The sequence below is a fragment of the Sipha flava genome, unplaced genomic scaffold (assembly GCF_003268045.1).
Source record: "Sipha flava isolate LNK unplaced genomic scaffold, YSA_version1 1_pilon_pilon, whole genome shotgun sequence".
Lineage (NCBI taxonomy): Eukaryota > Metazoa > Arthropoda > Insecta > Hemiptera > Aphididae > Sipha > Sipha flava.
In genome coordinates, this window is record NW_020272783.1 from 1,029,590 (window position 1) to 1,056,352 (window position 26,763).

General features: G+C 29.3%; 1 protein-coding gene across 1 annotated transcript; it reads right to left on the reverse strand.

The window, feature by feature from the left end:
- Positions 1 to 45: 45 nt before the first annotated feature.
- On the reverse strand, positions 46 to 26,465 carry LOC112681987 (serine protease inhibitor 88Ea-like). The gene is made up of 6 exons (XM_025552390.1): positions 26,422 to 26,465; positions 3,940 to 4,282; positions 3,045 to 3,344; positions 2,813 to 2,948; positions 2,012 to 2,247; positions 46 to 1,516 (listed from the first exon to the last, which is right to left on the reverse strand). Exons 1-6 carry the CDS (start codon positions 26,448 to 26,450, stop codon positions 1,223 to 1,225), a joined length of 1,338 nt encoding a protein of 445 aa, XP_025408175.1. The 5' UTR covers positions 26,451 to 26,465; the 3' UTR covers positions 46 to 1,222.
- Between the last annotated feature and the right edge of the window lie 298 nt (positions 26,466 to 26,763).

The window sequence follows — 26,763 nt, forward strand, 5'->3', positions numbered from 1 at the left end:
TTCAATAAAATATATCATTATTTATTATATTTATTGTTATATATTTTTATCGTCTTTTGAAAATGATAATTTATGGTTGTTTAAATTAGATTTTTTTACTGAGAAAAAATATAAGATAACTATCAAATACTTTGATTTGTGGCTGTGTTGGATTTATATTATTTTTATCGATCACTATAACTCAAATACTGGCAGTATTGCAATCGTTAATTGATTGATATAATTCTCGAAACACAACTGTGTTGATTAATAAATCAAAATTCGGTGATGTTGTAAGGGATGGAATACAATTGAAAATTGGAATAAAGTACTCCATAATATATTCTAAACTTCATTGATCGTAAAATATATTAATATTAAATTGAAAAACATTCAGTCGAAGACTTCTAGAATAAATGAATGTGATAACAAAACACGTATGAGAATCATCGATGATACCGGTAACCTAAAAATATATCTCTAAGACCAAATTTTAATTTTTTTTTTTATGCGAATCTTACATCATCGCGGGAGCCATTGAAATTTTAGTCTTATCAAAGGAGAAATAAATTATTTTCAATCGAAAATGGTTTACTCAAAGTCAGTAAATCTATATTTATATGTACAGCACTAAGTTTTGACGATTCGAAATCCAAGATGAGGGGAAAACAAATCGAGTGGGTAGGAAATTTCCGGAGATTTTTTTTTTTGTATTCGACTTTTGTACATGTTATAATGTTCATTTTCCACGAACGATGTCCGGAGACTGCCTAATTTTAAGATTATTGTTGGTAAACGTCAAAAGTTTCTATGGCCATGGCTTAAGAATGTATACTTAAGCCGCAAATTTTAACGAATAACGTACAATTCGTTGTACCAATTACGCGTCACAAGTACAACCAAGAACACTATCGAGCGCTATATAACTATGCAACACGAACCGTTTTTAGTTTAATATCAAGTCGCGTGTGACACCCAAAGCGCAACATCATAAAGTTGACCAAATCTTGTCGAACGATAAAAAATATTTGACCAACCGCCGTGCGGACATTGCCTGTAAGATGTACAACGACGCGAACATACGCGTCACGCGTTAAAGGTAAAAATAATAGTGTACCATATACTTAACACGAATATTTACAATCTTAAAACCTAATCCAGGCCCAAGCCGGTAATGATAACGTATCGTAAGTAATGAACAAAGCGCTGGATAAGCGGTCGCAGATGAGTCACGTGACGACGTCTAGTTGGACTTGGGCGAGTTGTAGACCCCCATGAACAGCACCGATCCTGTCACTTTGTCGAACAAGAAGTACACGAACGGATGGTTGCACCGGAACTTGTATGGCTCAATCGGCCGGGATGACCTGGACGTGATGAACGACGTGGCGGCCGCGGCAATCGTACCCTCCTCGTCTACGGAGATTTTTGCCTTGTGAACCGCGTCGTCCACGGACACGTCGCGCGAGCTGCCCGTCAACGCCGATAGGTCGGCCGCGCCTTTGAACAAGTTTCCGATTCCCATTTGCTCGAGTATCTGGAAAACGTGACGTATTAGTAATGGTGTTCGCGATCCAAGACACAATACTCCAGCACGCGGTACAACAACGTCTAACAACGGTACATCGTCTCTGATCCCGATGACGTTCGCGAAATCATACGAGATATTTTCTACTCCGATCAATCACGCTTTAGTTCGTTCGATCGACGGTCAACTAACTTTCGACCTAACCTCGTATTTTGTTTCGTTAATTTTTCGTTTTCGACGGTTCCGAACGTGGCGGACTCGCTCAGAGTGACCGAAATGTCAAAGAGTTAACATGTCGACTGTCAGTTGATACGGGGCGCACGGCGCACGGTACGAAACATCACGTGGAACACGATCTTTGGTCTCGTGAATTAGAAAATGTCCCGGATATAATGAAATATAGAACACGCCTACGAGGCAATCACTATCGCGTTGACTCAACAGGTATGCGCGGCACGGTTTCGCAACAGCGCGTCCGCACAATATAAAAATAAAAACACTTACTGGCACAAGGTTGTCCATGCTCTGTTCGATGTTGAATTTGGGAAGAGACACTTCAACTGTGCGCGACCTCCATTCATTGGACGCCACAATGTCCTGTAGAATGTTCGTGTTGAGTCTCTTGGTCAGCATGATGATGCCTCGCTGCTTGTTGAACGGTGGCAGGATCACGAACAAACTGATGTCGCCACCTTTGTACGGCAGTTCCAATACGTGCGCTCCCAATTCCTCGGAGCTTACTATAGAAACACACGTAACGGGTTTTAGTCCGACCGACAGGCATACTGAACATAATGTTTTACTCCGGTGATTATTGTCGTGAAAACCCCATAAAAATTATGCATGAACCTAAATACATTCATGCCAAATAAACATTATTAATCATATGGAATAAGCGAACCTCCCGACAGTAACACACATAAAATAAAGTGTATAATGGTGATAGCGGTACTGTCCAAAATTAAATAATAAACGAGACAAAATATGAATATTTAATTTTTAGACTATTATTCAGCTTATTATTCGGTGTAATTATAAGAGTGTGGTTTTATTTATTTTTTACAAAAAGAAATTAGTTTAAGTTTGTTCAAAATAGATAATTGGTGGCTAAATATCGAATAAATGCACCAACTAATAAAATAACATATTTACATAAACAGAATTTAACCAGTGTTGTGCAAAAACTCTATTATTATGTCAGTCAAAATATTACATGACAAATTTCAAACCCACGATCACTAATATTATGAATAATATTGAATGCATGTTTACGGTCTGAAGTCGTTTTAGATGCGTAACACTTACGTAGGTTGAAACTACCGGATTGCCACATCATCGGAACTAATGCGTTTTCGGTGGGCGACGTATAAAACACTTCTTCTTTTGTACTTTCAGAAGAGAACTTGGAGCTCCACAAGCCTTTGAAGTATGCGGCGTTCGCCTGAAACCGCGAAAACGTAGAAACGTATTAGGTACCTAATTTCATGTTGAACAGCTGGTGTTTCGAACCAACTGCAGAGTAACGAATGTTACTTACCAGCACAAGTCTCGTGTTATACGAAATTTTCGACGAAGGTAATAGATCTTTAATGTGATCGTTGGTCTGGTTGGCCACCCAGTTATTTATGTACATACGAGCAAGTTCGGGATCGATGACAAAATCCATTTTGTGCACTTCATCCTTAAACACATCGGCTATGCATTTTTGTACCGGCAGTCGTTTGGATATAAAAAGACGGTCTACCGAACTGAACTCGTAATCGGTGCTGGCGTTCAGAGCTCTCATCGACTGAAATAGTTTTTCCATTCTGTACGCTTGCATCACGCTCAGTTTGCTCTACACAAACAAAGTGCATAAATAAATATTAATAAATCAATACATTGGTCCACGAGACTTTATACGCATTTATGTACATATGAAACACATGAAAGCGAATCGAAACTCTTGTAAAGTTTGAATAAAAAAAACACTTGCTCAGAGATTTATGATAAATAAGTTTTTACTATATATTATGTAGAGCCAAGTTGGCATGCATGAAAAAAAAATTACTAAAGCATTCTTAAATATTTATAGCCTGCCGAAACTTCCATCAAAATGTAATTAATTTGAATTAAAGCGCGAAATGTATGTAAAACGAAGTGAAAAGTTAAAGAAGTTACAGAAGTTATTTTTTAATTAATTTAAGTAGATAATAAATAATTCTTCATTTACACATAAATGTGTGTATATATATTATAAATACATATACACATTTACATACACATATACATATATTCTTAAATAAATATACATATATGGTAGTTAACAATTTCATATATTTTTTTCCTTTTTGGTTCATACACTAAAATGATTTGCCAATAGTAACGACGAAATGAACAATCAATTACGATTTCACTGGATACCTAATAGTTTTAATTATTTATTATCGTACCTGTTCCGGCGGTAGATTTAAAAATTTCTTTAGTATTTCTTCAGTTTGGTTGCCACTTAAGAAATAAGTGATCAAAAGAGCAGTATAAATGCTATGCGGTGAAAATATCAAATTTTGCTTGGGTGAAGCGGCCACCGCGGTTTGAAGGAGTTTAATGCTGAATGCCTGTTGCCGTTCAAACAGATAAAATTTTCCGGAAAGGAAATCGTTTAGCGTCAACCCAGGTCCAGGAGGCACACATTTTTGCGTATCATCGGCTGACACTGATCCTATTGCAGTTAAGGCCAACAGACCAACAACAAATTTAAACAACCAATACATTTTCACAAAAATGAAACGATTCCTGTAACACATAATATTAACAATATTATATTTTAATTTATGATTTTTTGATAATAAAATTATTTAATTATTAATTCATATGTTATTTAAATATATTTTAGCAAATAATATAGCAACGAAGATGCCAAGATTAAAAGTAAAACCCATCAACATCCGCTAATAATTACATAAATATTTTTATAAACCTATAGCTTAAGTTAAATGATAATATAATACGTAAATATTTCAAGTTTTGTCGTTTACTGTATGATATTGTTGTTTCGAAGGTATACACATCCATTATGAGTTTCGATAATAACGTAACTTCGTATTTTATAATATGTATTATAATATAAAGTATCATCATGATAACATAATATGGTACTTGATTTAATTTTTAATCATAACGAGATTTTCTTTTCTTTCCCTGAGGTATCTTGAATTTTCCATTATGTTACGTTTATTTTTCAGTGCATCCAAATCATTATTATTAAAAAAAAGAAAAAAAAAGAGCGCTCACCAAAATCTTTTGACATCAATTTCACATGAAAAACATAAAGTCGGTAATTTAAGAAATAACTACGAAATGTCCATTGTAAATTAACTCGCGAGTACTTATCTGTTAAGTACAGTGTACTCGGCTGAGTTGCTCGATACTGACGTTTTTATGGAACTCGTAAACGTGACCCCTCTTCGCTTAAAATAATTTACGTGTGCATTGTGCGTATAAATCAAATAGGTTATTAATGAGATCAGAAAACAAACACAATTTGAATGCATTAAATAGAAACTAAATTAACGCAATTGAGGACATCAGCGCACAGGGATGAGTTTAGCTTAAATTTGTCTTAAACTTAAATTTTGTATTTCATTTTTAATCAAATTTTACATAAATAAATACATAAATATAAATGAATACACAAAATACGATTATTAAGAAAATAACGAAATAAATAAATCCACATTTTCTATAGAATTTTCTAAAGATATTAAAATATTAGATGGGGAGGATAACATACATTTGGTAAACAGGAAAGCTATCTGTATCTAGAATTTAGAGAGTTTATTTTTAAGTTAAGTAGTTCGATTATTTCTGTAAAGAAATTTTAAATTTAAAAGTTTAAATATTTTTTTCATTTAGTGGTAAAATAGAGAAAAGTTCATTCATAATATTATAATCAGAATAAGGAGCTTTATACATTTTACGTTGGAAGCTTAAAAATCTTAAAAAAATTTTTTGAATTCGAAAGTGGTCTTGATTTTGTGTTATTTAATTTTCGTGCCAAATTACTTTCGCATATTCCAATCGAGAACGTACTAATGAGAAATTCACAATAATTTAAGAGCATGAACATCGTTGAAGTTTTTACAAGTGCGTTTGATAAAATCTAAATTAGCTGATTCTTTTTTAAAAATATTATTTGTATAAAGTTTGATGTTAAGTTTTGAATCAAAAGTAACACTGAGATCATTAATTTCATTTACTTGAGGTATTTTAATTTGTTTAAAATTATAATCAAAAATAATGAGTTTTTTTTTTTTTTTTTTAAGATACACATAGCAACGTATTTTTTTATATTAAGAAACCTATCGTTTCAGTCATACCATTTTTAGTGTATATTTAAATCTTTTTAAAGTAATAGAACATAATTGTATTAAGTAGTTTGGGATTATCTGTATTTCAATAAGTATCATGCACACCAAAGTTGTTATATTTTAATCTTTAAAATCATTAAATATTACTTAAGCTCTACCAAAGAGAAATAAAACTGAAAATGAACTATAGATATTCTTGTACTCATTTGCAATAAAATAACTGATATACTAGTTATATATAGCTAGTATACATATATTGAAATGATGTACGACAAAGTTCACTACTCGATGAAATAACTGTTTATAGTCCATATAGCTATAGGTAAGAATTAGTTATATCCTATAATATTTTTATAGTTACGAATAATTTCAATGAACCGAATTAGTAGAGAATTTTTCCGTTTAAAATACAATAACTAATTTTTATGAAATTTAATCAGATGACTTTCCTGATTTGATTTAAATCCAACAATTTCAATATAATATACAACGTGTTTTATCGTATGTGGTTAATAACTCGAACAAATTTTATTTCGGTATTAAATAATCGTTAAATAATAATGTTTATTTTATCACTGTCAAATTTTAATTACATCAGCATTTTACCGTTTGAACCTTACATAATTTATAAACTTAATACAATTTGAGTTCCATATGAAAATTAACTTATATAGAAAATGTATGTGAACGAAAAATTTGCAATATATTTTCAATATCCAAATGAACCAAATTTATTTCTCACAAATAATTAAATAACTAAATAATTCTGTATCGAAAAATGACCGACAAAATGTTGTTTACGAGTTTAATCTAAAACGCATGATTATTGTTTTTTTTTTTTTGATTGAAAAAAAAATTGAAACTATAATATTGATTACGATGTAAATTTTAATGATAATGTTATGAAGTATAGTTAACAATAGTAGATTAGTGAAAGGGGAGCTTATTTTAAACATTTCTGTCTAAACATAATTCACACGTTAAAGATAATTATTTTTCCAAAAAATAAATTACATCTTATCAATGCGGAAAAATGAAGTTATTATAAAATATTCTAAACCAAGTTAAAAGCCAAACAATGTTTATTTTGTTTATCATCTCATTTCCGAAATTGTCAAAATAAAATAGAAGTTATATGGATGTTTACATACTTAACCAAAAATCTCATTTAAGGGGTGGTTTAAGATTGAAAATCCTGTGAAAATAAGAATAGAAAAATAGATAATATTATTTTAAAATGTTAAAAATAATTAATTTAATTTTTTTTTAGCTTGACTTTCATGATCTAACGGTATAATATAGCAATTTTACGATGAGTGGGAAAGAATAGAAAGCTGAACGATTCAACGGCGAGAATTGAAACCCCCAAAACCAGTCTTTTTCCAAACTCTAAAGTACCTACACTTCGACGATGGAGGGAGGGGTCGAACAATTTTAAACTAATAAAAACGTATCTGAAGCCCATTATTGAATACCGTTACATGTTAAACATAAATATCCTACAATACATACATAATAATACATAATACAGAAATATTATTATAATGTTATTCCGCCGCACATCGATAGTAATCGAGCGTTCCGTTAAAGCTTGCAGATGATGTTCAGACGTGATTTATGATCTCTGAAAACTTATTAAACAAAACCAGATTACACCACCGCCGCTGCCGTCGCTGCGTCTTCGAGTCTACTTCCGGTAGCGCACGCGCGCGTACAAGTCGAAAGTCAATTAATAATAATTATATACGCATTTGCGTGATTTATGGAAACGATCGTGTGCACAATCTGCGCAATTATATTACATTCAACGAGCACGCGCGCAATACGTTATGAAAAATCAATCCGCAAGAAATTTAAAAAAAAAAGTAATCGTTCGCCTCCATTTAATGATATTCGTATAATATTATAATATTTATTACGTTGATGAAATGTTATCTCAACGAATAAACGTCTCGTGCGCGCAGCGTGCAACAGTTATGTTATTATGCCCTTCGTCACTGCCCCTTATACAAGTAAAATATAATATTTAATATGCTTTCGTTTACCTGAGTATGTGTATAAACGTTGACGTGGGTTAAGCGAAAATTGGAAAATTCATTTTCCCCCATTCGAAGTATCGAACATATTATAATATATTATGTATAACTAAACATGCCGTTTTATTAGCAATCGGGGCTACAAAAAAACATTAGGCACACACCCTAATATAATATGTTCACGAAGCCGGTACACAGAGATTGCTTCATTTGTGGTAACTAGGGTTTTTATTGTTAGGTTAAACTTAAGAAACTGAAAATGAACTAAACCTATTACTTGAATTAATTATATTTTTATTTTTTAAGTTATTTTTGCTCAAAGTTGTATTGGGGAGAATAAAAAATATTTTAAAGCGCCCACATTTTTTTTTATAGACTAGATCAATGGTCCTACTATGAGGCATACCTAAGGTGCAAGTACTTATGGTGGATGCGTAAGGCAAACATATATATTGTATATTACACTAACATGTATTTATTTTCAGATTGATATTAATTTGTTTTCATTAAAAAAAATGTTGTTTTATTTATTTATGGAAGGGATGATTATTTTTTTTTCTTTGAGGATGTATGAACCAAAAAAGTTAGAAAACCGCTAAACTAGACAATACGAGCAAACGTACCCAAAAATATTTACAGCGTTATTTAAAGTTAAGTTATATATATTTTTTTAAATACTTCGATGGAATACTTAAGTGTTCACACTTTCCATCTCGAACATCAACTAAACAGGGATGATATTATTGTTATGTGCTTAGCATTCCCAAAAATAATTCCTGATTGTTTCACTGGTTTCAGATGGTTAAACACATCTCTAGGTCGCACAAAATTGTATGGAAAATGTACGTGATAAATAGGTATCATTATTTTTAGCTCTTATGATGTTTTACACTTAGAATTTTCTTTTATTTTAATATAATATTAATATTATTTTTAATCGAATATTTATCAAATATAAAATTCTATCGATGTTTATAACGTATTATAAAAATAAAAAACATCATTCTCGAATAAATCCTGACGTGTTGTTACATTATGTAGGCCATTATCGGTGTACCGCGCAAGCAACCCACAATTAAATCTACATATGGAAGCAAATACTAAACACACAATACAGTACAATACACTCTTATTTAATTAAAATACGAGTATATAATAGCTGTGAAAATGGACCGACGAAAAAACAATTAGCACAGGAAATTTTGTTACTAGCAATAAAACAAATTTATCAACAAATCATTGTTGAATTCATCTAACTGACACGTATCCTGTTTATCATCATTTTGCATATTTACTAATTATGGAGTGGTGCAATAACGTGTGTTTAACAATTATTTGATTTTCTAGTTTTAATTTCCAAATGTAAATATTTTATTGTTATCGTGATCAAAATGTGTTCCTCATAGTACATCATGTACTGATATACGTGACGAAATCTGCATAATTTATTTTTATTTTCGAACCCAGAGTGTAATTACATGTTTTAAATTTCCAACCGAGACTTGTAGCACTGCTGTATATGTTTCCGTTATAGCACATTTTATTTATTTTTTTCGTTTATTTAATTAAAAATAATGATCGAAATCTATGAGCAATAAAAAATTTAAAAGATTCAAATACTCGTCGAAGTCCTAAAAAAATAAATGTTGTAAAAATCAATATTCTACAAAAATTATTTTCATAACACCATATGGTGCATGATGTACTTTTCTTACGACTTTTCCGCAGGTATTGGAACTTTTATACTCGCCCGCCTTTTGTGCGTATAACGAATCAACAGTTTCTATTTTAGAATTGAAAGGTAATAACAATGAATCAGTTCCTATGTGCGCTGAAACCGTCAAAAGGTCTGTAGTATTACTTATATAATGTGTATCCGAATTCCCCAGAGAGGGAGAGAAAGACATTACTTATTATCTCTATATACCTACGTATAAAGAAAATATAGCTGCTGAAGTCGTTTTTGTTAAGTAAATACAAATAACAATAGCAGATTTGCAGAGGGTCTAGTTCGCTTGCAATAGACAAAAACGGTCTAGTACCTATATAAAATAGACAACATATAGCTTGCTTATAGTCTATAAATTAATAATTATTTTGTAAATTTAATATTGAAAAAATTATATTTTATATTTTTTATTTGTGCTTTTAAATAATGTGGATAATTCTATAATATGTATATTATAAATAATCAACTATTATTTAAATTTAATATTATAATGATGACTTATGTTTGTAATAATGATAATAATAAAATGTTATATTTTAACGTAAAAATGAAGTGTTTAGTATCTATATTTAAATAAATGTTAGACCCCCTCCGAATTTTTTTTTCTGTTACGGCCTTGTGGTCTACGAATTTATGCGACATAAGTTAAAAGATTTATAACTAATGGTATAACTATTACGGAACCTTTATTCTGTATCTAATAATTGCTTTAAAATATTATATTCCTTATATCTCAATAACTTTTCCGCAGTATTTATTACGTCAGAAGTATTTCCTATCAACTCTAAGTAGTATATGGTTCTGAAGAAAATTACTTGTTGTAATACAAAAATTAATAACGATATTTCTTATACATACGAATTATGAATAATATGTTTTTATCGGTCAATATACAATAAGATGTGTATCATCGTATCATTATCAGTGGCACAGTCTGTAGAAATGGGCATTTAGGATAAATCATCTATTCCTCATCATGACTGCGATTTCATTAAACGTAATTGGAATTTGGTTTTTTTTTTAATTGATTTTTCCGTAATACCTGATTTTACTCTTCAGCATTACATAAAGCATCACAACGACTAACAAATACGGTTACATAAAAGCAACACAATAATGTACTATAGCTGTCGGACGAAAAATATAAAAACGGTAAGCTCTATGAATACAATATATTTTTTAAATGAAAACATCACCACTGGAAACAAATTTTTAATTTACCATTCAATAATATCATATACTGTATTATAATTTAAATGGAACTGCAATAATTGAAGGATGAATGATTCGGATTTCATTTTTACATTTAAAATCTAGCATAGATCACACAAAAAATTACACTGATTTTTTAACAATAGACAATTAAATCATAATTGATTTATACTATAAATAATGAGCTTTTTATGGAAAATTTTCGAAACATTTGATACTTCTTAAGATAATTATTATCATTATCATTAAAATTGGTGATTTGAAAAATGAAAGGTAAATTTTAGTAAATCATCGAGCGATTAAAATTAAAATTTAATTGATTTTATTGAAGTAACCTTATAAGTAAAACAAATAGTTCAGATTTCATATGGACTTGACTATTACAAATTTACACGGGAATATTAAAAACATCATTTTTTTAATGAATAAAATGTGTGTATGGCATTTATTTCGTGGGCTTAATGTCAAAGATGACATTAAAGTAATCCTGTAATATAAACAAACAGTAATGCCATTTTAATACTCGAATTAGTTGTGTTAGTTTTTACTATTCAGTAAATAGGTAATATATATATATATAAATGTGCATGATTTCAAGAGTATTTTATTATTACAATAATTTTTAATCTAAAGCTTATAAAACATGATAGAAAATAATAAACATAAAGTAGATTTTTTAAAATTACCATAACTATCATGAACATTTAAGATCTATTCTAATTTAATTATGCCTGAAACTTTAAAATCCAATGAAATTAAATAACATTGAACCAAAATATCCTCTTTGTTACAATAATAATTAAAATTCGTACTGGAAATCTTAACTTCGAAATTAAAATTTACATGGAGTTTTTAAGCTAATTTATGGTAGTCGTATGCCATATTATTATTTTTTTTCAAGGACGATTAAACTAACAATATAAATTTAAATTGTAAATTACATAAAAGTGAACTTATTGGTTAAAATAACTATGCGTGTAGTTAGTAAATATATATATATATATTATTATTGAATAAAAAAAATAAAAAATTTGAAAAAAGTAACGAGTATATTTAGTTATGAAAATAATAAACATAGAGTTTTATATTTTTATTTTTTATTACGTCGTGAGATACAAGGTTGGTTAATATTAACAGTAAAACATAGCCTATTATTCTAAGATTTTTCATAATTCAGTAATGGAAACATTATCATTAAAATTCATGTGTGATTATCAATATGTGGTTCATCAATGATTTAAAATACAAACAAATTACATTTATAAAAATATCATTAAATATATTTCAAATTCATTTCATGAAATTTTATACAACAAAATATTCCACATCATTACCAATTGAATATAATTCTCTCAACTATAAAAATAAAACTGTATTCATCCGTTGTGTTTGTTTTAAAAAAAATTTTAATAAATCAAAAAATAAAATAAAAAAAATTAATCAAATTTTATATTATTGTAAAAAATAATACTATTTTAAAGGTAAAGTGAATGACAAAAACCCATTTTCTCATGATTTAATTTTTACATTACCAATAAATAGTTTCCGAGCTACTTAGTTAATATTATATTATGCTAGGTATCAAAATTCTATGTAAAGCCAAGACTATTTATTTTCTAATCATATTTTTTTCAATTTATTTTTGGAAACAGTGTTGAGTAGCATTAATTTCCATACCAAAAGTTTAACAGTTATACTTAAACGAAAATACACAAAAAAAAAAAATTAATTTTCAAAATATTATTTTCTGGTCAGAAATTGACAAAAACTGAAGAAAAATTGGTATTAATTGTAAATTACGTCAAGTAAGTATTTATAAATATTTATATAAAATAATTAATTTTGTGTTATATAGATTGCATTAATAATGCAAGTCTAATCCGCTATACCAAAACTCAAAAGGTCAATTTATTTTATTTACATTCAAAATTTAAAATGATTAATTTCTAGTAATTTAAATAGTGATATTTTAAATTTTAGCTATTAATTTAATAAAAATATATTAAATTTAACATTCATCAATTGATTTTAGAAAATTAAATAAATGTTTTGTGCATTAAAATAAGTTAATTTCAAGCCAATTAATCAAAAATCGTAGTTTAGTTTAACTACTCAAGTCTAACGTATAAAAATATTGAACAGTTCAATACTGCAATTGCAGAAAACTATTATATTTTTGTCAATGATGAAAAAAAATAAAAACACTAAACATTAATAATTATAGCATTGAAAAAAGTTTAACATCGGACCCCATGTAGTCGTTGTAAGTTAATATACATATTCGAGTTGAACAGACAAATTTACACTGCAGTCGATCATAACAAATCGTATGAAAAAGTAAACATTTGTTTCTAGAACAAGAACGCTAAAAAAACTGAAAAAAGTATCCATGATAATAACAATAACGCTTGAAGGGTACCGTACAAGTAATATGTACATGTACGCTATAAAAAATAATGCATGTTCAACGGAAATCGACCTATAATTAATAGAGAATTAATGACCGATACGAAAATTTCGGACTTCAATTGATAATGAAATTATTTCTATTGTTGATGAGAAAAAATAGATATTATCGATGATAAATTAATAAAAATAATACTAAAAAAAAAAAAAAAAACAAATGTATTAGCTTTTTAGCTTTTTAATGATCACCTTAACTTATGCCAATCTATCATTGCTAATCTATCACGTTTTGCAGACCATTTAACACCATCAAGGCACTATAGATGTGAATATTAGCACGAAATCATACTTGTTATTGTATATGCCACTACTTTTTGCAACAAGTACTTTTATGGTACAAAATGGAGACCTTAACATAAATTATTATTAAGTTCGAATAAGTTCTAAACAAGTAAAGCTGTTGCTCATAAGTTAATATCTTTGTAACAAGTATTAACTACCGTTAATACTAGTTTAGTTACAAATATATTAAATAGCGCTCTTACATGATTTCGTCTATAATGAAATATACCTTTAGACGAAATAAATACATATTAAAACGAGCGTCGTGAAAAAAACCTAGATACGATAAACACGGAAGGTAAAACAAATTGAAAATAAATGCAGCTAATTACTTCGATTTGCGCCATTGAGTCTGTACAGCAAACAGTTGAAAAATAAAACAGAAATACGTAAACACGGGTCTGGTGAATTACCCGCAGATTAACAGCTAGTTTGTTTGACAATAAAAATCCGACATCCGCATTCTGTCCGCAGGCGACCATTGAAACTTTGTATCAAAACTTTACGAAAATAATAGTACGCTAAGAAGAAACGGAACGCGCACATCAATTGAACCGTGAACGCGATAATGCGGGACAACCATGTCGCTACCGCGACCGCGGTACGGGTTAGGTTAAAGATACGACGCGTATCGCACAACAAGGGCACGCATATATTAAGGTACGTTGTACCCATATTATTACAGCAATTTCATTTAAATACACTTTTCGTGCGGCCCACGATCAACCTTCAAATTTCGTACGTAGAATGCGTTGTATTTTGATGTGACATAACTTTTTGATTTCTATCTTCGACAAAAAATGAGATTATACGCACGCCAATTTACTTATGCTCTATTGGATGGTTCAGTTACCTGGAAAATCATGATATATATAAAGAAATGGAGTAATGCTGTATATCATAAGGTATTTTATTCGGTTGACGTTTTATGTAATCATATATATTTAATATCCGTAGAGTAAAAAATACAATTATGACACAGCTTACGGATTTTAGCATTTCAATGTTTTTTTTACATGTTCTCCATTATATGTATGGTCATCAGGATTTTTACGGGATAAAAACAGCAGTTGACAAAAAAAAAGAAAAATGGCACCTGACCATCCTCGGCCATATTGCATTGAATCAAACAATCCGTTTCTGTCGAGCGTAAGCAAAATCATCATTGACGTGCGATGAACACTGTTGACTAAGGGGACAGTCAACATAACGTTTCACGGCCGAATCCGGTGAAACAGGAAATCCGCGAGACGCGACCGACTGGGTTTTTGTTCGCGCGAATATTTCGTCCCGTCTTCTTTTGCCGGTTTTGTTTCGTTTTTTTTTTTTTTATACATCTATAATATATTCTCATTGTCCGTTGTTTTCGATAACGAAGCGCGACGACCTCGTGGAGCGCCGCACACTCGCCCCCTTGCTCGTGTGTCGTGCGATCGCCCCCCCGTCCGCTACCGACTAATGCCCAAGCTTTTGTCGGATCAGTCATGTATTCGTACGGAACGGTTTTTTCGCGATTCCATCATAGGAGGACAACCGTTGTACGTTACGTACTTGCATTATCATATCGTTATCACGGTGCAAAATGTACGTACCACGATTTAAAATATAAATTAAATTTGAACCATGGTACATGGAACATCGTTGTTTACACGGATGTATTGTTGGTGTAAACACTGTAAATTACGCAAACGTTCACCGGAGACTTTTGGTAAAGGTTACGACGGTGACGGTGCTATTAAGTCTAACGTTTTCTAAAAAATGTACTATGTATTCAAGGACTCTCTAAAGATGATACCAAGAAAATAATCTTCCAAGACTTTTCAAATCATACGAACACGAATATGTAATGGAATAAAAAATAATAGAAAACATTTCAAAATATTATTAAATTAAAAACTATACTGAATGAAACTAAAATGTGCTGAAGTACAGTCGACTCTCGATATTTCGAGATAGGTGGGACTTATGAACAATTCAAATCACCAAAAGTTTGAATTACTTAGTTACGAAAAAATAATTTTATAATAATCAAGGCTCGGAACTTTAGATACTTGCATATTTGTCTAGAAAGTTCATGTTAAAATTCTGATTCGATACAAATTCGATTCATAGTATGTATATTTCAGATATAAACATTTTTGTTGCATAATTTTGCATATTTTGTTATCATTTGTACCGATTCGCATATTTTGGGTTTAAGAATATTTATATGCATATTTCATGGATTGAACAAAAATTTTTAAAAAAATGTATAGTTTAATAATAAAATATTAGATATATGACAACTAAAATTCTAAGTTTTATATCGTTTGACAAAATTAATTAATTCATCAACGGCTATTATTTGTATTGCTCCAGCTCCCAATGCACTTGAAAACAGGGCTGGGTAGTATTTTAGATACTAGTATTCAAGATATATTATTTTAATGTATGGTATCGTGAATTTAAATACTTTTTTAACTTGTATCTAGTATATTTTATGATTAAAGATATTAGATACAATCTATTGTTATGTAATAAAAATTATTAATAATTTAGATTAAAGTTTTTCACGTTGAAGGCATTCACTTGATTAGTGAATAATATATACAATATTTGCTCATAATAAAAATTAAATGTAGTATAATATATATTACATATAATCTTTATTATGAGTAAATTTTGTAATTAGTAAATTATATAAATCCAGTTTATTGGCAGAATGTTTTCTTAATTTTATCGCGTTAAACTTTTATTTAGACTGTGATTGTGTGATGATCGGTTCATATTTTCTGTCTACGCGATATTTGTGTAGTATCATCTGATTTTAAGTATCTATTACTAAAAACATGAATAATAATTTAATTGTTAATATTCCAAAATCCTTAGATGGAACATTCTATACAAATTAAATTTTGATGAAATAATAAATGTGAATTGAAAAATGAAATTATTTATTTTTAATAATTATTAATATTTATTATTAATTGAAATTAGTCTCTTTAAAAGGTAACTAGGAATTTATTTTAAAACATGGAATTGGGGTTGTAAATTTGAAATATTTCACATGAAATATTGAATAATATTTTTTTTTACGTTTGAGATAGTGACTGTCAAATGTCATTTAATCAGTTTCCCATTCGACATGGTATAGTCTATCAGCTGCCTATAAATAGGTAACGACCACAAATATATTTAATATTAATATATATATATATATGTAGTAACGACAAAACCGACGCATTATTATTGATAACAGCTATTTTTATGATAATATTCGTCTAATAAGTAATAGTTCTAATCGCCTGTGATTTATTTACATGTTACAAGTTTTCTGAAATGTCTTCAGCTATATAAATTTTAATTTCCATACTTTCTTGAGTATATTAATGAGAACATTATATTTCCCTAATTTATGAATTGTTTAACTATTCAAAGGAACTTATTTTTATTTTATTATATTGTTATCTTTAAATAATATATTTATATTATATGAATTCAGTTATTTTAATATTAATTTCCATACTTTCAATAGTATAGTATTTAAAAATGTATATTTACCTAATGGCTAATTATTATGATTTTATATTTTATATTGATAAGTGATTTGTTTAACTATGAAAATGAGCTAATTTTTATTTTTTATTAAATTAGATGTATTTAATTACATTATGTTTATTATATTTTATGCACATATATATATATATATATATATATATATATATATTTATTTATTTTATTTATTATTTGTATATAAATAAAATTCAATATTGTACTCCAATATTGAATTGTAAGTTTCATCTATCTTTAAAAACATTTCCAGATGCTGTTATAATACTTATTGTGTGTTTCACAATAAATTTTATAAATATGTACTTAACTTTTAAATTCACTAGGTACTTACCAATATATTTTTTTGATGAGAAACTTCTGCAATAATATGATAGCTGATGAGTAATGGGACTGATGGCAACTTATTTATAAATTCATCTATCATATATTTTGTGAAATTTCTTCAGGTGTTTCAATGACTATTTGTCTCTTACCTCTTAAATCAATATTTATAAATTATATTAACTATAAATTAATATGGTGATTATTGTTAATTTATATAATTTTTTTTTTTTTTATTTCTATTTAGTATGATACAATTAATAATACAAAAAGTATTACATAAAAAATAAAACATAAAGCATTATATTTTTACTGAAATTAAATAAAATTTTTATTTTCACTCAAATTATATATTTCATGAAAATAAATTTCATGACATTTTACAACCCTAGATATAACATAAAAATACTTTTACTATAATACTACATATCATTTTTTTTAAATTTAAACATTTAATAGTTAATAAATAAACATTACAATTTATAAATATATTTATATTCTTTTTTATTGTACCTAATGTAAATGAATAAACAAATAAATAAATAAATATTAATAAAAGTATAAAGTATCATGTATCTTATATGTATCTCAGCTACCCGTATCCTGTATCTAGTATCTTTAAAAATATTGAAGTATCTTATACCTTGTATTTAGATACCTTTTTTTTAAGTATCTTGCCCAGTCCTGCTTAACAATAATATTATAATCTCTATAATAGGGAGAACTCGTAATAGTGACCACCGCCAGCCTGTATTTATTTTTATACAAATTTACTACTGTAATAATATGTTGTAACATGACATAAACAAATTTTATAACCCTAGGTAATTCGTAAACAATTATGTTTAACTAATAGGTTATCAGCTTATACACAATATTATTTCTCTTCGTTATAATACTACATACATCCATACATCTGCATGTAAGGGACTTCATTGTACAGTGTACACTAGTCAGTAGTCGGTTTATTATTTTTTAAGCAATTATTTTCCAATTTTTTACTGAATATTATACCGCATATTTTGATGTTTTTTAACGCATATTTATGCGCATATTTTAGTACTTTTTAGCGCATTAAGTGCCGAGCCTTGATAATTATTAAATGTTTCATCAAATTTGGTAATATTACAACAGTTGTAACAATAGTTACTATGTATTATGCATTTATTGTTCTTCAAAAATGTAAATAAAATATACATTTGCCTTTATGTATACTATACTGTTATGTTCAATAATGATTAATAATATCTACAACGTATGTGTGTATATTAATACGTGATATTTACTAACTTACTAAATTTAATTATATTTGTCTATAATTAAAATTGAGATAATCATTTTTTTGAACAAATCTGTTATTATTTTCTGCTTCAGTGAACTTAGTTTCATTTTTTTCAATAATATTTTCTAAAGTAAATAAAGCTTTGAAAACTTAAACATTGACTTCTGACTGGAGTGAAAAGTTTCGTAATTTTCCCAATAATGGACTTGTTTCTTTTAAAGTTACTAGAGACGGAGGATCTGTGTCATCTTCAACGTTTTCATTAATGTACTGTCTAAAATATCGACGTCAAAAAGAACTCCCTATACAGCAAAATCTACAACCACGTTGACGTAATCAGGGAAAGTTACATTTTCTTGAGCTGACAGGAAATTTTATTGTGTCAGTTGAACATTTAACTGATCATTTTCTATTTCTTAAATTTGTATTGTAAATCTCGATTTTTTAAAACACTTGAGAATTGTAGGAGTTACTTTTTTGGCCACTTTAGTTTTTTTGTCACCTTTTTCGATAGCTTTAATCGATTGTTTTTTCTCCGAAATCATCAGACATGTATTTTTTAGATAAGATGCCCTCATAACTAAAGAACTTTGCTTTGTAACCGGCAAAACAATACTAAAATAAAACTTTCAACAAATTATAACACGATAAAATAAGATTAAGATACAAATAGCATATGTATACTTTCGATAATAATTTGATAGTTATCGGAGTTAACAAGATAAATATATACACAATTGTGTACGATTATTATGGTTATTATTAATATTATCATTGATTAATTGATGTACACGTATTATTTGATGGTTGTGATGGACTACTCACTAAAATGACTCACAGAAGGGTAATTAAAATAAGATATGCGAAAGCGATATAGTTATAATAAAAATAATAGTATTTTGAGCGAACACTCGAAAGAGTAATAATAAATAAATAATAGCTCGACGGAACACAAATATAAAAATCGCACAAGTGAGTATAAAAAGTATGTGTTTGGGTGGAGAGACAATATTGGCAAACGTCAGACTCGGTCGATGTATCGGTGGCGAGAGGAAGCAAATTTCGATCAAGCGATCGCCGTAACCGTCGACGTTCGAATAGACAAGTTTTACATACTTAATATCACACAAGGAACATATATAAGATAATTAAAAAATATATAAAATGGTGTGACAGTTGGTTAGAATGTGATAGTGAGACTACGCACCGTATCACCACAATAGTTACAATTATTGTAATTAAGATTATTGTCTAAATTATTAACGATGAAATAAGATACGATACGATAAGAAATACATATGGTGAATACTCTTCGAATTTCCGATCACTGAAACATTGATTTTATAATAGGCCAATATAAATATTGTAAAATCAGTAGTGGAACGGATGAAACTTCAAATTGTCGCTTGTTGGTAGCTAATTTTTCATAACATATTACAACAAATTACCGAATGTATTTATTCGAATTACTGCAAGATTTTTAAGCAATTACTTTAAATTACTAAAAGTTTCGAATTATCAAAGATTTGAATTATCGAGAGTTGACCGTATTATATTTGTTGATAAATGATAACGATATATACCTACCATCGCAATAAAAGAAGATATTTTTAATTCGGTGTTCTACTAAATTTAAATATATTATTAAAGTGCTACGACGGGTCTTTAGATAATTTTAGTTTTATAAGTGTATTAGAAAGTTGTTAATCGTTTTATTTTGTTTTCTATTACGATGTGGTCATGATACGAACATGATTGGATTTCTCCAATCCGAATAAACCGCGTATAATTTTGATTTCGATCCTACCCCTAACCGAGTGGAGGGTGGTAATCTAGCAGGCTCAATTGATCCACTTCCAAATTAAATTAACGTCATGATGACATTTGACGAGCGTTTACCATAAACATGACGTACGTTGCAATACGAAATATAAGAGCAGCAATGTATGAAAATAAAATGCATCAGCGAAATTGAACGGCAATGTATTAATGTATTATAATTATTATAATAACCCCGTGAAAACCGTCCGGTTTCACAGCATCGATTTTACCTCTAGCGTTGTGATTTCACGGTTGCTTCCTTTGGGGCTGCCATTCGCGGTGTATACAGACGAACGATAATGACACCGAAAAACGAAGAGGATATAATCGACCCGTTGCGGAAAATTCCGAGAGAAAGCAACCTGAATATAATATATTATTATTACATTATAACGACGGCTGAAGACGTGGACGCATAAAATCAGTAACGTACCTCGGAGACAATTACGGCTCCGGGTAACACTTTTCCGAACGCGAGAAATTTTAATGGCCGGACGCGGTGCTAGTGATTTTGATTCGATTGAAATTAATTTTTACCAACTTTGCGTGTACATTAAATAATATTATATTTAGCTATTAATCGAATGTATAACAATATTGATTATTATGGTGAAAGCACGTTATTTCTAGAATAATATTTGGTAGTAAGGGAATATAAGTCCCTCGAATTTTTTTTTTTAATATACGCAAATAAGGTCTATCGTTTATACGATTTTCTAAAGGCAATCGAATTTACAAAAAAATTGAACACAAGTCCGTATTATATGACTACGAAATTCAACATTCAAGCTTTCCCTTAATTCCTCTCCTCTAGAGCCCACGAAGAAGCTGTTTTTGATTTCAATCACATCATTTTTAATCGTCCTTCTCTTTTTTCGAGGAGAAAACTCCTATTTTTATTTCTATCTTCCTTCGGTTATACCGCTCACGACTCAAATATTCTCTCAAACAATCGCTTAACATTCCCATTATTTCATTGATCATTAACTTCCTAAATTCTACTGGCTTCTTTATTTAAACATGTTTATATTATTCATCAGTAAACGTGTATATTTAATTTATATTTGTGTATTGTAATCTATAATAATATTTTTGGAATATATCCAACAAAAGCAAAAAAATTTGTTTTGAATTTCAAGTTTATATAAAATATTATACGAACTTGACTTAGATGATGGAATATATATTCACCCGTGATAAGCACTTGATCACCTGGGACTACGAAATATTAATTGCGTTATTCATAATTTTTTTAAATACCTCGATTAATAATTTTGAAAATAAATGTTCACGTGTAGACTGTTAAATGTTTATTATGGTGTACACAGCAGTGATGAAATAAGTATTCACTACTTCTCCAAGCGTAGTTTAATGAAAAAATACATTTGCATATGTTAATTACATTTTACAAACGAATGGAAAAAATAGTCAAGTTGCGTATTATACAACATTTAATGTAAAAATATAATAGATACCCAGACTATTAGTTTGATCATTGGCTAATGAGCTTTTAACTGTATAATTAAACAAGTAAATTAAATGTAAAGAAAATTAAACGGTTTACTCAGTCCCTTTAATAACAATTACCTGTCCCGCCACTCACGTTTTTCGATCATCGCCGATGTCGCTTTCACACGATTTATTCGCCGACCAATAGTGCACTATTCGCTTCACGCCTGCAGAACCGCAGGGGAAGACATGCCGTAATATTTATTGAAATATATTATTGTTATTATTATTATTTTATTGTGTAATAATCTGTCGTAATGCCCCCATAACGCGCGTATAACGTTTCTTTATCATTGCTATTATTATTATTATTGTTATTATTATTATTATTATTATTATTATTATTATTATTATTATTATTGTTATCGTCTCGGTTTATCGTATATGCATTTGTTGTACGTATTATATAGGTGTACACATAGGTATTGTTTAGGAAAACGCGCGTCTTTCTTTTCCAATCTGTAGCCGACAGACACACACGTGGCTGCAGGACGTGTACACGTAACGTGAAACGTTACGATATCGCATACATGGGTACCCATATAATAATAAGCAATAACATGCAAACAACGTAATATTGCACTCGGCTATTTCCTGCCTATAATGGCCGCACGAATAATACGGAAAATATGCTTATGAAAATATGTTGTCATTCGTTGACCGTACGCGCTAGAAACATAAATTATTAAACGTGTACAGAAAATACGATAACGATTTTAGGAGGGCATTGAAATATCTCAGGAGCTTGATCCCTTATATGATTGCCCAAGTACAATGGGACCTTGACTACTTTTCTCAAACATCTAAAAGTAATGGCAGTGTACATTCTCGACGATAGATCAAAGAAAATGTTCATAACGCACTCGCAGCTACACACAACTCGCGCAAATGGGAAATTCAAATTTAAAATCTAAAGTTATGAAAAATTCACTTAAATAATGTTATGACTTCGTTAACCATATTCAAATCACGAGTCTACCGAAGAACCGAGATTTTCACGTGAAACCGTCGTATAAATGAGTTATCATTTTTGGTCTTCATAATATTATTACCAGACAACAGACGTTCTTTGTGTTCGTTTGGTTCAACCAATACACTATATCATTCTACCATGATAACACGATAAGTTAATAAGACAAGCCATGACATCGTAATGCTTTGAGAACTAAAGGAAAAGAGTACATTTTATGATATAAATTACAATGAGCAAAAGTGACTGTGGTCATACCACTGCGTGCGCGGTTACTGTTGCATCGTTTTAACAATTGTTATACGTACAATATATATATATATATATATGTATCATACTGCGATGTAAATGAAACGTAATAATAATAATAATATGTCATTTAGTTTTTATTTTTCAGAGAAAGTGTTTCTCTGGCAATCCTACATGATATCAACTACTGATAAAACTGTTGGAAACAATTCTTCGAGAAACTTTTCCACAAACATCATACGATAACCGTTGTAAGACCGCATGTTTATTTATGTGCCGAAAAACTATGTAGATGAGTTTCGAACTCCATCTCTTCTTTTTATACACACCGTTCGGATGCAGTTATACAGTATACTTAATTTTTTTTTTTTTACATGTTATGCACCCCACATGGTCAAACAAATAATATTATTAAACAAAATTAAACTTACATGATTTGAGCGCAACGTTTTTATCGTGAATTCCCATGGGTCAATATTATAAAAATTGACAACTATCAAACATACGTGGAAAGAACAAGATGTTCAAGAAACAGGATACTTTATATATTTCTGTCAGTTGAACGGTGTATTGTCATCGTGTATCTAATAAAAAATGTATGAATTGACAAATTTCATAAGTCATCGGTACTTATAAGTCTAGTTCTAGTTTTTGACTGAAAAGCAAAAAACTTTTTAGTTTGATCGATCACTTCAAGAAAAAATCTAACCAGAAGGTTGGAAGCAGAAAAGGTTTTCATAAAATTAGCATCTCTACATTTTTATCTTTTTATGCCACTACACTAGATAAAAAAAACCTCATAATCGTACAGAGTTAAGAAACTTTGTACTTTGGCAACTAAGATAATTTATAAAATCTCTCTGTTCCTTTTTCATCTGCTAAACAATTAAATATATACTTATTGAAATACTCAAGTGGAATGTATAATACACATAAACACGCGATTGAGTAATGGGTAACACAGAACACAAACATGGTCTAAGTGTATAGAGTGTTATGAAAATTCGCCACCAGATCTCACATCAAAATATTTAAAACTTTCGGTTTAATTTTAGAATAATATTCTTCTTTCGTATTTACAGCTAATGAAATCTATTTAATTATTGTTTATTACAATATTACTATGAAAAAATATAGCAATTAGATATACATATCCATAGACGCGCGCAGACCTGCATTTCAGGGGGTGTTTACTATTTTTTTGGGCCCTATCTTAACAAAACGTGTAACATAGCTTTAATTTTTTATTGAATACTGTAATTAGTTTTAATGAACATCTTTTCCTTGAATATCATATATTTTTCCTAAATAGCTTCGACTACTTATGATTTGTATTTTTGTAATCTATTGCTACTGAATACACACTAACTGTTATATTATTATAATACATTTTTGCACAAAAATCTATAAAATTTAGTTTTATTCTGTCTATTACGAAAAATCATTTATTTTTTACCAAATATTTTAGAATAAATCACATTCAATTTGAACAACATCAGTTAAAATGCAGGCCTATTAATCTTAGACTTAAATTATAGGGCCCCGTTTAATAAATATTTCAGGGGTGCCCGAGTACATCCGGCACCCTCCGTGCGCACGCCTATGCATATCGCAGACGAAATACTAACAATATTATGTGACTCAACTTTATGATTAAACGTATAATAATATATAAATTAATAACTTTTATGAAATATATAATAAAAATTGTAAATCGTAAACAACTATTTACAAACACGATGAGATTATCTAAAAATTGCAAAAGATTTTAAATTTTAAATTAATTATTGTAACTTACAACATAAAAAACATATAATATACTCAAAATGATTACTAAAATTTAAAGCATATTTATTATATACACGATTATTTCGCAAAAGCATAAATCAGCAATTAATTAACTGGTAAAGTGGTCATGAAAAAATGTATAATGCGAATAATTTACTATTGGGTTTTCCTTGTTATATTGATTAAATTATTTTAAATATACATGTATATAAATATATTAAATCAAAGTGTATTATTAAAATATATATATTTAGTAGTTAGTTAATAATTATTAATATTATAATCCTTTTATTAATTTCAAATAATTACTAGTTAAAATAACTTTTAAACAGCTAGCAAAATAGATGACACATGACCAAAAATATCTTCTATGGGAATGAATTATAATAACCCACGTAAAATGGTGCAACTGTGTTTCATATATTATTTTAGAAAGTGTAATTAAATATTACAATTCTTATTGAATAATAATGTGCCTTACATTTTCAATATTTATTACACAATATTATTAAAATCTATAACATATCACGATCACAAAAGCATAAATTATAATTTTTTAAACGATTTTTAAATTATAAAATTAACATATAAAATAATACATTTTCGTTAATATAATAGCGAATTTAACATTATTATTTCATAAAACATGACTACAACAATCGTAGTATTATAAATATTGTAGGGTACAAACATTAAACAGACGAACATGTTCAATTTGTATGGGACAAAAATCATATATATATATATATATGGCAGCAAAAACAAGACCATTTTAATCGGTGTAATTGAATTTTAATGTAAAAAAAAAAAAACCCAAAAAAAAAATAGAAATTCCAACCGTATAAGCTAAACGGGGAGTAAATGTTTGGAATGCAAAATTCTTGAATATGAAAATACTACTGTATTCGATTAATTATACAGCTATAATGAATACGACTAAATGTATAGTGTATATTTATGTGGTGTGACTTACCTCGTCCGCGTGAAGTAATAAAAAAAAAAAAAACGGTCAGGATATAGTGTTTTCCGGGTGATGAGAATTCTTTACGATGCGCACGTTGAAAACGTCGTCGCGCGCGAGCGTGTGTGCAGTTGGCGATCGGACGTTCGTATTGATACTGACGGACCGAAACGTTTGAAGGCGTCTAATGCAGGTCGGATCTATCGTATCGTACTGATAGTAGTAGTAGTAGTAGTAGTAGTAGTAGTAGTAGTAGTAGTAACTAGTAGTATTAGTAACTAGTAGTAGTAATAAGTAGTAGTAGTAATAAGTAATAATAATAGCAGTTCTGTTTTGGAGCGATACAAGTAATAGTGTTATTATTTTTATTATTAATTATACTAGTACCAGTGGTAGTAGTAGTGTCGCGTGTCCATCCGGTAAATCCCATGGCCGACTGGACATACGGCGCTGTGTGCAATCGCAAAACCTTCATCGCCGCCGTAACACTTTCACTGGGAACGTCATCGTTTTAGCCACGGCGATCCCACACTACACATTTACGTAAACGCACATACGCACGCCGATTCATAAGTCGATCGTAACACGTCTTATAGAACTCTCTGCGATTCCTGGCCGATGACGTCACAAGGGATATTCCCATATATACGCAAACAAACTCCTCCGCCGTCACCATAACAGACACGATTGTAGGACGGATGTAATATTATTATAATAGATATACTTCCA